This window comes from Oncorhynchus kisutch, unplaced genomic scaffold (assembly GCF_002021735.2).
Source record: "Oncorhynchus kisutch isolate 150728-3 unplaced genomic scaffold, Okis_V2 Okis02a-Okis13b_hom, whole genome shotgun sequence".
Classification (NCBI taxonomy): Eukaryota; Metazoa; Chordata; class Actinopteri; order Salmoniformes; family Salmonidae; genus Oncorhynchus; species Oncorhynchus kisutch.
Genome location: NW_022261979.1, coordinates 620,877 through 636,043, shown reverse-complemented (window position 1 = coordinate 636,043; position 15,167 = coordinate 620,877). Strand labels below are relative to the sequence as shown.

The 15,167-nt window shown below is 42.6% G+C and overlaps 1 protein-coding gene across 1 annotated transcript; it reads right to left on the bottom strand.

The window, feature by feature from the left end:
• Positions 1-3,972: 3,972 nt before the first annotated feature.
• Positions 3,973-14,127, bottom strand: LOC109905553 (1-acylglycerol-3-phosphate O-acyltransferase ABHD5-like). Its single transcript, XM_031812149.1, is given in 11 exon segments — positions 3,973-5,421; positions 5,595-5,663; positions 6,071-6,184; positions 6,186-6,258; positions 6,611-6,722; positions 6,882-7,036; positions 8,189-8,391; positions 8,944-9,113; positions 9,205-9,302; positions 9,647-9,745; positions 14,032-14,127. Coding segments are annotated over 11 exon segments (1,224 nt in total). The 5' UTR covers positions 14,064-14,127; the 3' UTR covers positions 3,973-5,322.
• Positions 14,128-15,167: the final 1,040 nt, after the last annotated feature.

Genomic DNA, 15,167 nt, shown 5'->3' with positions numbered 1-15,167 from the left:
CATTAAAACCATTTTTATAAATGTGACATGAGATGATATAAGATATGACATAAGGGTGAATATTGTACCAATCCTGTGATATCACCCGTGAAAACATATCATGCTTGTATGCAGTGAATTGAAGGTTCTGTACTCCTCGTACAGTACTTAACATATTGATGTAGAATGTCCTTCTGCAAACAGAGCCATATGTCAGTAGCATTTTTATTTAACAACTGTCACATCCTTCTGGTGAATGAATGGATACTGCTTCATGGATCATCTTCATTTAGAGACTAAACAAATCTTGACATTTAGAGAAAGTATGAGGCACTAACAGATGCAGGCGATAAGAATAGTGGTGCAGATTGGGAAGTCATGTGATGCAACCTGGTGTCTAGACAGAGCGCAGATTTAAGCCCTGGAAGTCAGAGAAGGTCTTGCCTAAGGGTAGGACTCATGGTACCGTGTGTGTGAGAGATATGGGGGTGGCAGTGGAAACGCTAGCTGCTGCAGAGCCTTAGTGTACACTCTCTGTCTGTCAATGTAGTCTGAGAGGAAGGAGGGGGAGAGGGGGAGATGACGACTGGCAGAATATAATAAATTCGATCTAATATAGGCGCCACACTGGTTTCCTAGCAACCGCGCCCGCACCCCGTCTGGCCTGTTTGCTCTGTAAGTGGCCTCCTCTAGCCCCATGTCAGGTTCATACATACTGCACTGTAGCTACACTACATAGTACTGCAGTTCTAGACCCTTTACTGTAAACCAGGTTCATACATACTGCACTGTAGCTACACTACATAGTACTGCAGTTCTAGACCCTTTACTGTAAACCAGGTTCATACATACCGCACTGTAGCTACACTACATAGTACTGCAGTTCTAGACCCTTTACTGTAAACCAGGTTCATACATACTGCACTGTAGCTACACTACATAGTACTGCAGTTCTAGACCCTTTACTGTAAACCAGGTTCATACATACTGCACTGTAGCTACACTACATAGTACTGCAGTTCTAGACCCTTTACTGTAAACCAGGTTCATACATACTGCACTGTAGCTACACTACATAGTACTGCAGTTCTAGACCCTTTACTGTAAACCAGGTTCATACATACTGCACTGTAGCTACACTACATAGTACTGCAGTTCTAGACCCTTTACTGTAAACCAGGTTCATATATACTGCACTGTAGCTACACTACATAGTACTGCAGTTCTAGACCCTTTACTGTAAACCAGGTTCATACATACTGCACTGTAGCTACACTACATAGTACTGCAGTTCTAGACCCTTTACTGTAAACCAGGTTCATATATACTGCACTGTAGCTACACTACATAGTACTGCAGTTCTAGACCCTTTACTGTAAACCAGGTTCATATATACTGCACTGTAGCTACACTACATAGTACTGCAGTTCTAGACCCTTTACTGTAAACCAGGTTCATACATACTGCACTGTAGCTACACTACATAGTACTGCAGTTCTAGACCCTTTACTGTAAACCAGGTTCATATATACTGCACTGTAGCTACACTACATAGTACTGCAGTTCTAGACCCTTTACTGTAAACCAGGTTCATATATTGCATTCAGGAAAGTATTCAGACTCTTTGACTTTTCAAAATGTTGTTACGTTACAGCCTGATTCTAAAATATATATGTTTAAATGTCTATCAATCTACACACAATATCCCATAATGACAAAGCGAAAACAGGTAAAAAAACAACATTTCAACAAATACCTTATTTCCATACAGTACCAGTCAAAAGTTTGGACAAACCTACAATCTAATCATTCAATGTTTTTTTCTTTATTTTTTACTATTGTCTACATTGTAGAATAATAGTGAAGACATCAAAACTATGAAATAACACATGGAATCAGGTAGTAACCCCAAAAAAGTGTTAAACAAATCAAAATATGTTTTATATTTGAGATTCTTCTAATAGCCCCTTTACCTTGATGACAGCTTTGCACACGCATTCTCTCAACCAGCTTCATGAGGTAGTTACCTGGAATGCATTTCTATTAACAGGTGTACCTTGTTAAAAGTTACTTTGTGGAATTTCTTTCCTTCTTAATGCGTTTGAGCCAATCAGTTGTGCTGTGACAAGGTAAGGGTGGTATACAGAAGACAGCCCTATTCGGTAAAAGACCAGGTCCATATTATGGCAAGAACAGCTCAAATAAGCAAAGAGAATGATTGTATTGTCACATACAGGTGCAGTGAAATGTGTTGATTTACAGGATCAGCCATAGTAGTACAATGCCCCTGGAGCAAATTAGGGTTAAGTGCCTTGCTCAAGGGCACGTCAACTGATTTTACACTTTATAAGCGCGGGCATTCGAACCAGCGACCTTTCGGTTACTGACCAAACGCTCTAACCGCTAGGCATGCCGCCCTACACCCACACACACCCTGTATACATTACTGTAAGTGCACACTGCACCACTCTGCATCTTAGCTTTCACCTAAGGAAGTACAGTATCCTATACCATCGGCTCTTTCCTTAGAAGTCTGTCCTATTTCCATACGAGTTTGCACATTTTCATACGGCATTCATGGACAATTGATCCGGGGCTGAACCAATAAGGATAGGATGTCGTTGATATAGATATCACTGTTAACATTGTAAACGTCTTTGTCCGGACACATTTTCAGCACCACATTCTACCCTCCCTCAGAGCTTCTGCCTCTCCCTTGTCCTAATTCACCCTCACTGTAAGCAGGTTAGCGTTGTCGTCATCTTCTTCTGGAGGCAGCTCTGCTGTGAGTGGTCACTAGCTGGCATAGCCAGTCATAAAATCTCATTTTAAACCTAACGTTAAGCATACTACTAACCTGAAATGTAGCCCAGATAGCTCATGTTTGTTTTCATACATTTTAACAATATTGCCAATCTTGACTTTGCAGCTGGCTCAGAAGAAATCTTTCAGTTGGGCCTCCAGGACAAGACTCTTTCCAATAAACGTCAACCTGCTCACTGTAATGGAGCAAGTTAAAATGCAACGCTTCAGCCCTTTCTTCTTTAGCCTATGGCAGCCATATATAGACCCTAATGCAGAAAAATAAAAATACAAAAATAACACTTTTACACAGCCTATTGATATTTTAAGTGGTCATAGGATGAGAAGCAGAACTGAATGATGTAACATTGACCTTGATGATTCGCTAACTGCACTTCAGCAAGGCAGGCTCCCTCCATTCCCTTCCTGATCTGAGGGAGGTTTCCCTCTAGTGGTCATGTACTGAAATACAAGGCCTGCCCTCGTCACAGATACGAACCATTACTCTTACTAACCGACAGTTGGCAGCTCTGACATGTCAACGGGGTTGGAGGAAATATTGATAAATGTTCACCTTTGCTTTGCTCCATTTTAGAGCACAATAACAAATACCCCAGAATGATGTAAAGTCTACCCCTGAACATCATACTGATGTCCATGTTGCAGTTTTGTACGTTTATGGGTACTAAAAAGCTCCCATGTTCTTCCTCTGGAGCTCTGACGACCACATTTCACACAGTGGGGTTCATCTCTCTCAAAGGAACAATTCATAGGAACGAAAGCGGTTGAGATTAGATCTCCTCTTTGAACAGAAATCAGTGTGGATAAAAAATGCTTGATAAAGTCACCGTGACAAGTTATTTTACTGCAGTAATTTTGAAGTGTAACTGCAGTTATACTGCACTCTGACTGCAGTACACTTCAGTTACTCCACTTTTACTGCAGTTACTCCACTTTTACTGCAGTTACTCCACTTTTACTGCAGTTACTCCACTTTTACTGCAGTTACTCCACTTTTACTGCAGTTACTCCACTTTTACTGCAGTTACTCCACTTTTACTGCAATCTTTTTTTGTAAAGGTGGTTTTCAGACAGAATGCCTATGAGAGTTGTAGTGTTTAAGACTGAAATATTGTTGATCTTCACAACACAAGTCTAAATATACATGTGTCACAACAAAGGACACCAAAATCATAATATAATCTTTATTATTTACAGGTATTTTACAATACATGAATAGAGAAGCACCACGGTAATTGACTTGTGATTGGAGACTTACAATGATACAGGCCACAATACAAAGGCATCCACATGTTCAGGAGTTTATCAAACCTTATCCTTGGGCTCAGCACATCTAGTAAACGGTGCTTTAGATAGTTTTTAAAGGTTTCACTGGGTAAAGTGGCTGGAGAAGTCTAAGTAACCCACCCAATCTGCAACTTCACACAGAGATATTAGCTGTCACCTATATGGTATAAGAGGACAGGCTGCTATAGCTATGCTAACTGATCTTAGACCTGTGCTTTTCCAGACACCCTGGACAGGTGCCTAATAATACTATCAAATACTGTTGCAATGAATGAATGTGATTTATTGAGACCGAACCTTCTTTCCCCACAATGGCAGCTGAGAAGAATGGAGTAGTTATCTTCAATTACTAGATTCTGCTGCTTTGTTTTCCTTCACCTGCACACACTAGCTATTAATAAGTGGATTATTTTAACACTAGACCACAACAAGAGCCAAAACACTATGAATGAGAACGTAATTAGAACATCTTGAAGTGAAAACGACCACTTGCAAAAGGACCCATAAAAAGACAAGACCAAAAAGCAGCAGCAATGACTGTAGTCCCTGGTCACATACTAGGTCATTAACAAGGCACTTCGGTTGTCATGGGGAAATATTTTTATATTTGGTATTTATTTAACCTTGATTTAACTTCGCAAGTCAGTTAAGAAGAAATTCTTATTTGCAATGACGGCCTACCCCGGACCAACCCTAACGACCCCGGACCAACCCTAACGACCCCGGACCAACCCCCGGACCAACCCTAACGACCCCGGACCAACCCTAACGACCCCGGACCAACCCTAACGACCCCGGACCAACCCTAACGACGCTGGGCCAATTGTGCGCCGCCCTATGGGACTGCCAATCACGGCCGGTTGTGATACAGCCTGGAACTGAGATGAAGCACTGAGATGAAGTGCCTTAGACCACTGTGCCACTCAGGAGTCCATCAGCAAAACCAGAGGTCTAGAAGTTCCACAATCATGTGTATTTAAATCAAAACTCTATGGTCCGTGGTCATATCTACATGAGCTGTTCTGACGCAAATGAAACATTTCTAAATAATCTCACGAAGGATCTTTGACAGAATAAGAATAATCCACAAGTAGTAGTCTGTATCGTTCTGAGAATCACATTTCTTAAAACAGCAGATTAAAAGCTGACACACTCATCACAAAATGACCAAAATCCCGACAAGCAGTAACAACTGAGCCATTCTCTTTAGTCAGTAGAATGAATACAAAAGTGTCAAACCAAACAATCCAGGAGAATCATCTTTTCAACACGGGGTCCTTCCCTAGTTAGCAGGTCTGCTGTGCTGGTGGTGGTGGGTCTACTACTGAGGACCTAAAGTGAGGATGATCGAGGTAAAATAAAGCCCTATTGAGCCGTCTGCCCAGTCCTCTCTGATCCTCACAGATCACATGCTCACTGAGAGGACAAGCTCTGGGCATGACAGGTATAACACGTCCCTCTCCGCAGGTTAACTAGTGCCCCCCTCAGCCCAGCGCGTCACACACCTGAAGCACTCTGTGGTTGAAGTCCTCTGGCTGGTCAGCATAGACGTAGTGGCCCGCCCCTCTGATAGCCTGGGAGAGAGGAGGAATAGAAATATGAGATCAGATACACATTCTGGAAAATCATATTCATCTAGGATTTAACACTTCAATTCACTTTTTTTCCTGCCACCTGCTGAATAAATGTGAGCTACATGTCTCACGCATTAGACAACCACACACAGTCAGCATCTAAGTGTAAATGGGAATATAAAAGCTGAGCCAGCTGTCTCACGCATTAGACAACCACACACAGACAGCATCTTAAGTGTAAATGGAATATAAAAGCTGAGCCAGCTGTCTCACGCATTAGACAACCACACACAGACAGCATCTTAAGTGTAAATGTGAATATAAAAGCTGAGCCAGCTGTCTCACGCATTAAGACAACCACACACAGACAGCATCTTAAGTGTTCAGCTTAAGGAATTGAAACGTACTATGATCTCCACATGAGAGTTTGGCCTCATTTCTTTGATAGCGTTGCCCGAGTTACCGTCGATGCTGGAGCGTGACCCATATATCACAGTAATAGGGATGTCAGCATGGAGCCAGGCCAATCCTCTGCAGCATAGGCCTCTTGGCCCACCCGTATGGGATAGTCATGTTCTTGAAGGCTGTCTCACCACTGCAACAGAGTAAACAAACATGATTATTACTAAAGAGGGAGAAGTACAGCAGTATCTGATCTTATCAGAATAATCCTTAATAAGCAGCTACTTTGAACTCACCACTACAACAGAGTAAAACTAACATTATCACTGAAATAAGGGTGTGTGAAATGAAAATCACAGCCTATATTAGAAAAGCATTTCAGAATTGAATCATAACATCTTCATTATGGTCTAAGAGGAAAACATTGGAATTGAACTGTATTGAAACTCACTCAGACTGAGACTGTAAATACAGGCCCAGAGTAAGTGGAGATAAAAAGCCAGTGAACTCAAACAGGAACTAAATAGAGAGAGAGAGGGACTAACCTGGGAGTCTGGACGTTCAGGTGATAGATATACTCTGTGACCGTATCGTCGTTGAACATGGACAAGTATTTCTTCTTGAAGTCTGGTCTTAGAGTTGAAACAAGTGTGGGACCTTGAAGAACAAAGGGAGGAGGTGGGTTTGAATGCTGGTAAAAACTCCATCCCATAAACAATGCAGTCATCCAGTCAGACAGGTATGGAATTTAAATGTAATTTACAGTAGTATTTCTATGTCTGTCATCCATCTAGTCAGACAGGCTGCCAGTCTTACCCAGTGGCCCCACCAGACGTAGCCCTGCCAGGGGGTTGAACGGGCTCAACATGGCTCCCAGGGCTTTGATCCACACGGGGATGGGCCTGTCCTGGTCTTCTGTGTCTGGACGCTCAGGTAAGCCCCACGGCTCAACCAGCACCATGTGCTTTACCCTACAGGACAGTGAAGAGGAAAGGTCAGCCCCACGGCTCAACCAGCACCATGTGTTGCATGGACAGGATGTGGCTGGCTGGCTGGCTGGCTGCTTGAATACTAGAAGGACAGGATGTGGCTGGCTGGCTGGCTGCTTGAATACTAGAAGGACAGGATGTGGCTGGCTGGCTGGCTGCTTGAATACTAGAAGGACAGGATGTGGCTGGCTGGCTGGCTGCTTGAATACTAGAAGGACAGGATGTGGCTGGCTGGCTGCTTGAATACTAGAAGGACAGGATGTGGCTGGTTGGCTGCTTGAATACTAGAAGGACAGGATGTGGCTGGCTGGCTGCTTGAATACTAGAAGGACAGGATGTGGCTGGCTGGCTGCTTGAATACTAGAAGGACAGGATGTGGCTGGCTGGCTGCTTGAATACTAGAAGGACAGGATGTGGCTGGCTGGCTGCTTGAATACTAGAAGGACAGGATGTAGTTGGCTGGCTGCTTGAATACTAGAAGGACGGGATGTGGCTGGCTGGCTGCTTGAATACTAGAATGACAGGATGTGGCTGGCTGGCTGCTTGAATACTAGAATGACCGGATGTGGCTGGCTGGCTGCTTGAATACTAGAAGGACAGGATGTGGTTGGCTGCTTTAATACTAGAAGGACAGGATGTGGCTGGCTGGCTGCTTTAATACTAGAAGGACAGGATGTGGCTGGCTGGCTGCTTTAATACTAGAATGACAGGATGTGGCTGGCTGGCTGCTTTAATACTAGAAGGACAGGATGTGGCTGGCTGCTTTAATACTAGAAGGACAGGATGTGGCTGGCTGGCTGCTTTAAGCTGTTCTGATCTGAGTGTGATGAGGTTTTGGAGACATTTATAATGAGTTAGGTTCCTGCTGAAATATTAGCAACACAGTGAGAGAAGATGATTCAGTTGAGATACAGCACAGAGGGGACACTTTTTAAGGACATTCATGTTATCAGAGTAACGTTAGCACCTGCATACCAACATCCCGTGAGGTCTGGGGTGTACAGTATTAGTCAAGCATAGGAGGGTGAACCAAGGAGGTGGCTAAATACTAAGGAATAAAACAACCATTCATATTGAAACCTGTCTATGGTTCTGAACTGGGGAAAGTGTTGGGTGGTGTCAGGTGATACTTGCCTGGTAGGATACTTAAGCGAATAAGCAGCTGCCAAATAACCTCCAAAGTTATGTCCCAGCATGACCATGGCTTCCAGGCCGACTTTAGCCCTCCACTGCTCGATGGAGTCCACAAACTGTGCCTCAGCCTCCTTGGCGTCGGAGCTGAAGTAGGGCCTGCTGCTCTGGCCGAAGCCCAGCAGGTCAAAGGCATAGACGGGTCTCTATTATCATGATCATGAAAAGTATTTTATTTATAAAGGCACTACACAACATGATAAAACTTACTACAAATACAAGTCAGTGTTAAAAAGAAAGCATACACTAAATATATAGCAGTCAGACAACAATTAGAGCTAGTTATATATAGCAGGTGTGGTTGACCAGTTGACCTATTGGTAGTTTCCTGTGACCATCCTCCAAATCTCTTTTGGAAGTCTGGAGAAATTCAGTATGTGATTGGCTGTGAGTAGAAATGAAGTTTCCCCTCCGAAGAGGCATTTCCTTGTTTTTCGTGTCTCTTTTCCTACCTTGTAGTAGCCTATGCACCGTTAGTTACGTACCTTATTCATCCTTGCATAAATATCAGAAATATGATTATAACGACCTGTTCAGAGCCGCAACCATGCAAAATACTGCAGTGGTTTGATATATGGCAATGTGCACTAGTTTCTATCTAGACTCTGTCGTACTACACCCCTTTACATCGTCTCTCTGAGGAGAACTTCCTCAGGCTTTCCAACGCTACAAGAGAAGCCTGTGCTTCAGAGACTAACCTGTTGGGCCAGGGCGTCTAGGTTGAGGGCCCACAGGCCCACCCCTCCACCGAAGCCATGCAGCAGCACCAGGGGAGTCTGGTTCTTCATGTTTCCATTCAATGTGAGGGTCCACAGCATGTTACCATCCGAGATTGGGACATACTGCTGGGACACCTTGCCTGTGATGCCTGGGGATGAGAAGGATCCACACATAATAATCCACAAATTGGCCATGGCTGGAAATACAGTTTGATGGTAAAGGAGAGAGGAATTCCTTACATTGCAGCATCTTCTCCTCTGCAGTCTTGAGCTGGTTCTGGGAGGTGGGGCACCAGGAGGGCAGCCAGCTGGTGATCCATGCCGTGGAAGTCCAGGACCTGCATAGACACAGACAACTCATCAACCAGCCTAGGCTATAGCCTATACGGTCTGGGATTACATTGGTAGTCAGGAGTCATGTTGCTGACGGTTGTAATATTTCACAGCAAAAAGGAGACGAGACATTACATGTAAAAAAAAAAATAACTTGTAAACATGCTTCGGGGATAGGTGAAAATAAAATTACATGCAGGGTTTGTTAACTGATTGAACTGCCAGGGATGTTACTTCCTGCCTCAAGCACTGCATGCAGCAGGGAGTTGGAGCTGCACTAACAGCATATGAGTGGGGTGCAGCCGGGGAGGTGGAGTTAGTCTGACAATCACACCGGTAGGTAAGTTACCTCAACGTTCTGTCCAGGACACTCAACAAATTGTAGAAAAGACTATGAATACCAAGAAACATCAGTATTCGCTGAGCCAGTCTGCAGCCAAAAAACAAACTAAAAAACAGAGTGGAAAGGGGGATGTTATATGCCAGGGATTACATGTAATTGCCTTATTAATCACATGTGCTTGTGTTAATTGAATGGGGAAATGCAGTTAGTGTTGGGGATGGGATTCGCTGCATTGGACTTAGTTACATCCTAAATTATAAAACAGATAAGGTATTGGATAATTGGTTGTTGAAATTGGGTTGCAGTAGTGGAGAAGGTTGTAGTGTACTGGCCTATAAGCTTACAAAAACACTTCAACAAAGCTTTCAAGCCTTCCTAAAACCTTTTACTTTAGGCATTGTCAATATGGCATTTCCACGGTAGCTGAATTACACTGTATGCCAATCAAAAAAATATTGATTTAGAAGTTTAACAAACCAACTCTATGCACAATGACTACTTTGAACAATTTACTGGAAAAACTGTGCAGATGCTACATTTGGTAACAGAATTACGGTAAAATCTCCCTGGGTTTTATTTTATTATTATTATTATTTGTTCACCTTTATTTAACCAGGTAGGCTAGTTGAGAACACCTTTATTTAACCAGGTAGGCTAGTTGAGAACACCTTTATTTAACCAGGTAGGCTAGTTGAGAACACCTTTATTTAACCAGGTAGGCTAGTTGAGAACACCTTTATTTAACCAGGTAGGCTAGTTGAGAACACCTTTATTTAACCAGGTAGGCTAGTTGAGAACACCTTTATTTAACCAGGTAGGCTAGTTGAGAACACCTTTATTTAACCAGGTAGGCTAGTTGAGAACACCTTTATTTAACCAGGTAGGCTAGTTGAGAACACCTTTATTTAACCAGGTAGGCTAGTTGAGAACACCTTTATTTAACCAGGTAGGCTAGTTGAGAACACCTTTATTTAACCAGGTAGGCTAGTTGAGAACACCTTTATTTAACCAGGTAGGCTAGTTGAGAACACCTTTATTTAACCAGGTAGGCTAGTTGAGAACACCTTTATTTAACCAGGTAGGCTAGTTGAGAACACCTTTATTTAACCAGGTAGGCTAGTTGAGAACACCTTTATTTAACCAGGTAGGCTAGTTGAGAACACCTTTATTTAACCAGGTAGGCTAGTTGAGAACACCTTTATTTAACCAGGTAGGCTAGTTGAGAACACCTTTATTTAACCAGGTAGGCTAGTTGAGAACACCTTTATTTAACCAGGTAGGCTAGTTGAGAACACCTTTATTTAACCAGGTAGGCTAGTTGAGAACACCTTTATTTAACCAGGTAGGCTAGTTGAGAACACCTTTATTTAACCAGGTAGGCAAGTTGAGAACAAGTTCTCATTTATAAATTGCGACCTGGCCAAGATAAAGCAAAGCAGTTCGACACATACAACGACACAGAGTTACACCTGGAGTAAGACAAACATACAGTCAATAATACAGTAGAAACAAGTCTATATACGATGTGAGCAAATGAGGTGAGAAGGGAGGTAAAGGCAAAAAAAGGCCATGGTGGCAAAGTAAAATACAATATAGCAAGTAAAACACTGGAATGGTAGATTTGCAGTGGAAGAATGTGCAAAGTAGAAATAAAAAGAATGGGGTGCAAAGGAGCAAGATAAATAAATAAATAATATAAAATAAATTCAGTAGGGAAAGAGGTAGTTGTTTGGGCTAAATTATAGGTGGGCTATGTACAGGTGCAGTAATCTGTGAGCTGCTCTGACAGCTAGTGAGGGAGATAAGTGTTTCCAGTTTCAGAGATTTTTGTAGTTCGTTCCAGTCATTGGCAGCAGAGAACTAGAAGGAGAGGCGGCCAAAGGAAGAATTGGTTTTGGGGGTGACCAGAGAGATATACCTGCTGGAGCGCGTGCTACAGGTGGGTGATGCTATGGTGACCAGCGAGCTGAGATAAGGGGGACTTTACCTTGAAGGGTCTTGTAGATGACATGGAGCCAGTGAGTTTGGCGACGAGTATGAAGCGAGGGCCAGCCAACGAGAGCGATTATTCTGATATTCTGTTACCAAACTTGTTATCTGCACAGTTCTTAGTGTATATTTTCTGTGGAAATGGTTAAGTCCTTTTGCATAGAGTTATATGGTTTGTTAAACTTTGAAATCAATGTTTTTTTGTTTGGTATACATTTTAAAGTGAAAATTCTGAGTCTGGGCATAATTCCATGACCATAGAATTGTCCTAAATTAAGATCAGAAAATAGAAACACGGACATTTAAAAGGGCCTATGAGTATTCTAAGTAGTCTATGTACATGTAAACACACACCTGAAACATCTTGAGATATGACACTGTCAAAGACACCCTCCACTCTGCCCCCCCAAACCCTCACTAACACCATTAAAATGTATCTGTATCATGCTGAAACACTCCACCCTTAGGATTGTTCAACATGTCAACAACCATTTCAACAGTAACATCTGTTACCCCCAATATCTCTTTTGCCGTCTCCACAATAACCTTCTGCTTTTCACAACCCGAGTCGCATTAATAACCTTACCAATAAAAGCTATGAGGTCAACTTTATTCATTATCAAAGTGTCCTTTGACACCACGCACGAATGAGCACAAGATTTCTTTACAGGCCTCCAAACCATCAGAAGCACCAGCCACGACAGTAGGTCCACTTACCTCAAGTACATCTATGTAAGCTCCATCAGTCCGCTCTGTAGTTCTACCAATCAGTTTCACGGCTTCTGCATACGATACATCACGACTGTTCCTATATCTCCGAGCCTCTCTCTGTATACGATACATCACGACTGATCCTATATCTCCGAGCCTTTCTCGGCATACGATACATCACGACTGATCCTATATCTCCGAGCCTCTCTCAGCATACGATACATCACGACTGATCCTATATCTCCGAGCCTCTCTCTGTATACGATACATCACGACTGATCCTATATCTCCGAGCCTCTCTCTGTATACGATACATCACGACTGATCCTATATCTCCGAGCCTCTCTCTGTATACGATACATCACGACTGATCCTATATCTCCGAGCCTCTCTCTGTATACGATACATCACGACTGATCCTATATCTCCGAGCCTCTCTCTGTACTTGGCATCCACCAAATGCTGCAGTGTTCTCCCCCACAATCACAGCACTTAACCTTCACATTGCTCCCACATTCACCGTAACCACGTGTCCCTCCTCACTTGGCACATCGTTTCTTTCCTTTACACTGAGCCACTACATTCTTTGGCGTTTGAAACATTGCAGTGCATATGGGACAAATTCTCTAACATTGAAACTAAGGAATCGGATCTGTACTTTTCTCAGCAAGACTTTATCAAACCTCACCACCGCTGATAAGCTGTCATTTGTTTGACCCTCTTTCCTACCAATCAACCTTTTGGCCTCAATTACTCTGCCTCCCGTCACATTGTCTTTAACATCATCTATGGACATAGATACTGGGACCACAGTGATGACTTCCCTCATTCTAGCATAAGAACCAGGGACATGGCTTTTAATCTTCTTCCCATTAACGTTAAGCTTTTCCATTTTCAGAATAGTCTCTTGCTGAGCTTGGCTACCACACTATATTAACAATCTACCATTTCCAATGAATCAAGCTAATTTCACTTCACCTACCTTTTTCTCTACGGCATGAGTTAGTCAGATAGGGTGTAAGTGAGGCCCCGTGGTCTCATCAAACACTATCACCGCTTTCCACTCCAACACATCACTACCCTTACTTCATACCTTGGCCCTCTTCATGCTTTCTTCACTAGACGCTTCACTGCTTTCTGTATCATTATCTCTCTTCTTCCTATGCCTTTCCACTACCGACCATTCCCGTCATCCTCCCGCACCATACAGTCAGAACTGACACCCATATTGTTCGCATTCCAACACAGCTGTTCATTTCAAGCTTTAAACCGCTCCGTCGGTTTCATGACTTTTTAACGCGGACCAATGCCGCTTTCACGTGCTAGTCGGAACTAGGAACATCGGAAATGTCCGACTTTCTAACTTGTTGTTGTCAATCACCTACCGCGTTCAACTAATTAGCAAGTCGAAATGTCCGAGTTTCCTAGCTCCGACATGCACCTGAACCCGGCATAAACTATAAACATGCAACATTGTTGCCACGAGTGTGTTAAATCAACTGAAAATTTACTTCAGTCTACAGGTGCTTGACGACAAACAAGAACAATCAACATGCTAGTAGGACTAGCTAATAACAAGACACACAAGGGAAACATATTATATCATGATTAACTTTTTGTGGGTCGCTTTTATCAATATTGTTATATTTAAAAGAGCGGTTCTAAGTTTGTTTATAAAAAAACACACTCACCCTCTCTCAGTAGTCACCGCTTGGTCAGCCATTCTTCACACAGCCAAATCACATGATCCACAAAACATGACATCACCTGGCGTGTATTCATTAGGAGGTTTCCGTTGCAAAACTTTTGCAATGGAAACCCTTTACCATACTTAAGGATCTAAACGGAAGCAAACCAAAGAGTGTCTATTGTATTGATAAGATAACAATCAAAACACATGTCCTCAAATATGGAAGGCAGGCAGGAGGTGAGATCAGGTGGGACCATAAAAAAAAGTTATTTAACTAGGCAAGTCAGTTAAGAATAGATTCTTATTTACAATGACGGCCTACCCCGGCCAAACCCTAACCCGGCCGGACGATGCTGAGCCAATTCTGTGCCGCCCTATGGGACTCCCAATCGCGGCCGGTTGTGATACAGCCTGGAAACAAACCAGGGTCTGTAGTGACACCTCTAGCACTGAGATGCAGTGCCTTAGATTCAGTGCCTTAGCCAATGAGAGGGCAGATACGCGTGTGAACAACAGGCCATAGAGATGGAGGACTCATCTTTGTATCTGTGCCATTATAACGTCTGTGACAGTTTGGGCAGTCCCATTAAAGCTATCTCCATTTTAAAGTAGTCAATTTTTTTCTTCATTGGCTGATTGCTACCAACTCATAGGAATCCCCATCCAGTTGAAAACGTATAAATGGTGAAAGCCCTCAATGGCAATGTCCAAGACAAATTGGATAATATCCATGATGAGTCCTCTATCAATTTCAATTCAAATGGCTTTATTGGCATGGGAAACATATGTTTACATTGCCAAAGCAAGTCAAATAGATAACAAACAAAAGTTAAATAAACAATCAGAAATGAAAAGTAAACATTACACTGAGAACATATTATGGCTGTATACCGTGTTCTAATGATGTGCAGATAGTTCATGTACAAAAGGGAAAATAAATAAACATAAATATGGGTTATATTTACAATGGTGTTTGTTCTTCACTGTTTGCCTTTTTCTTATGGCAACAGGTGACCTGTTGCTGCTGTGATGGCACACTGTGGTATTTCACCTAATAGATATGGGAGTTTATCAAAATTTGATTTGTTTTTAAATTCGTTGTGGGTCTGTGTAATCTGAGGGAAATATGTTTATCTA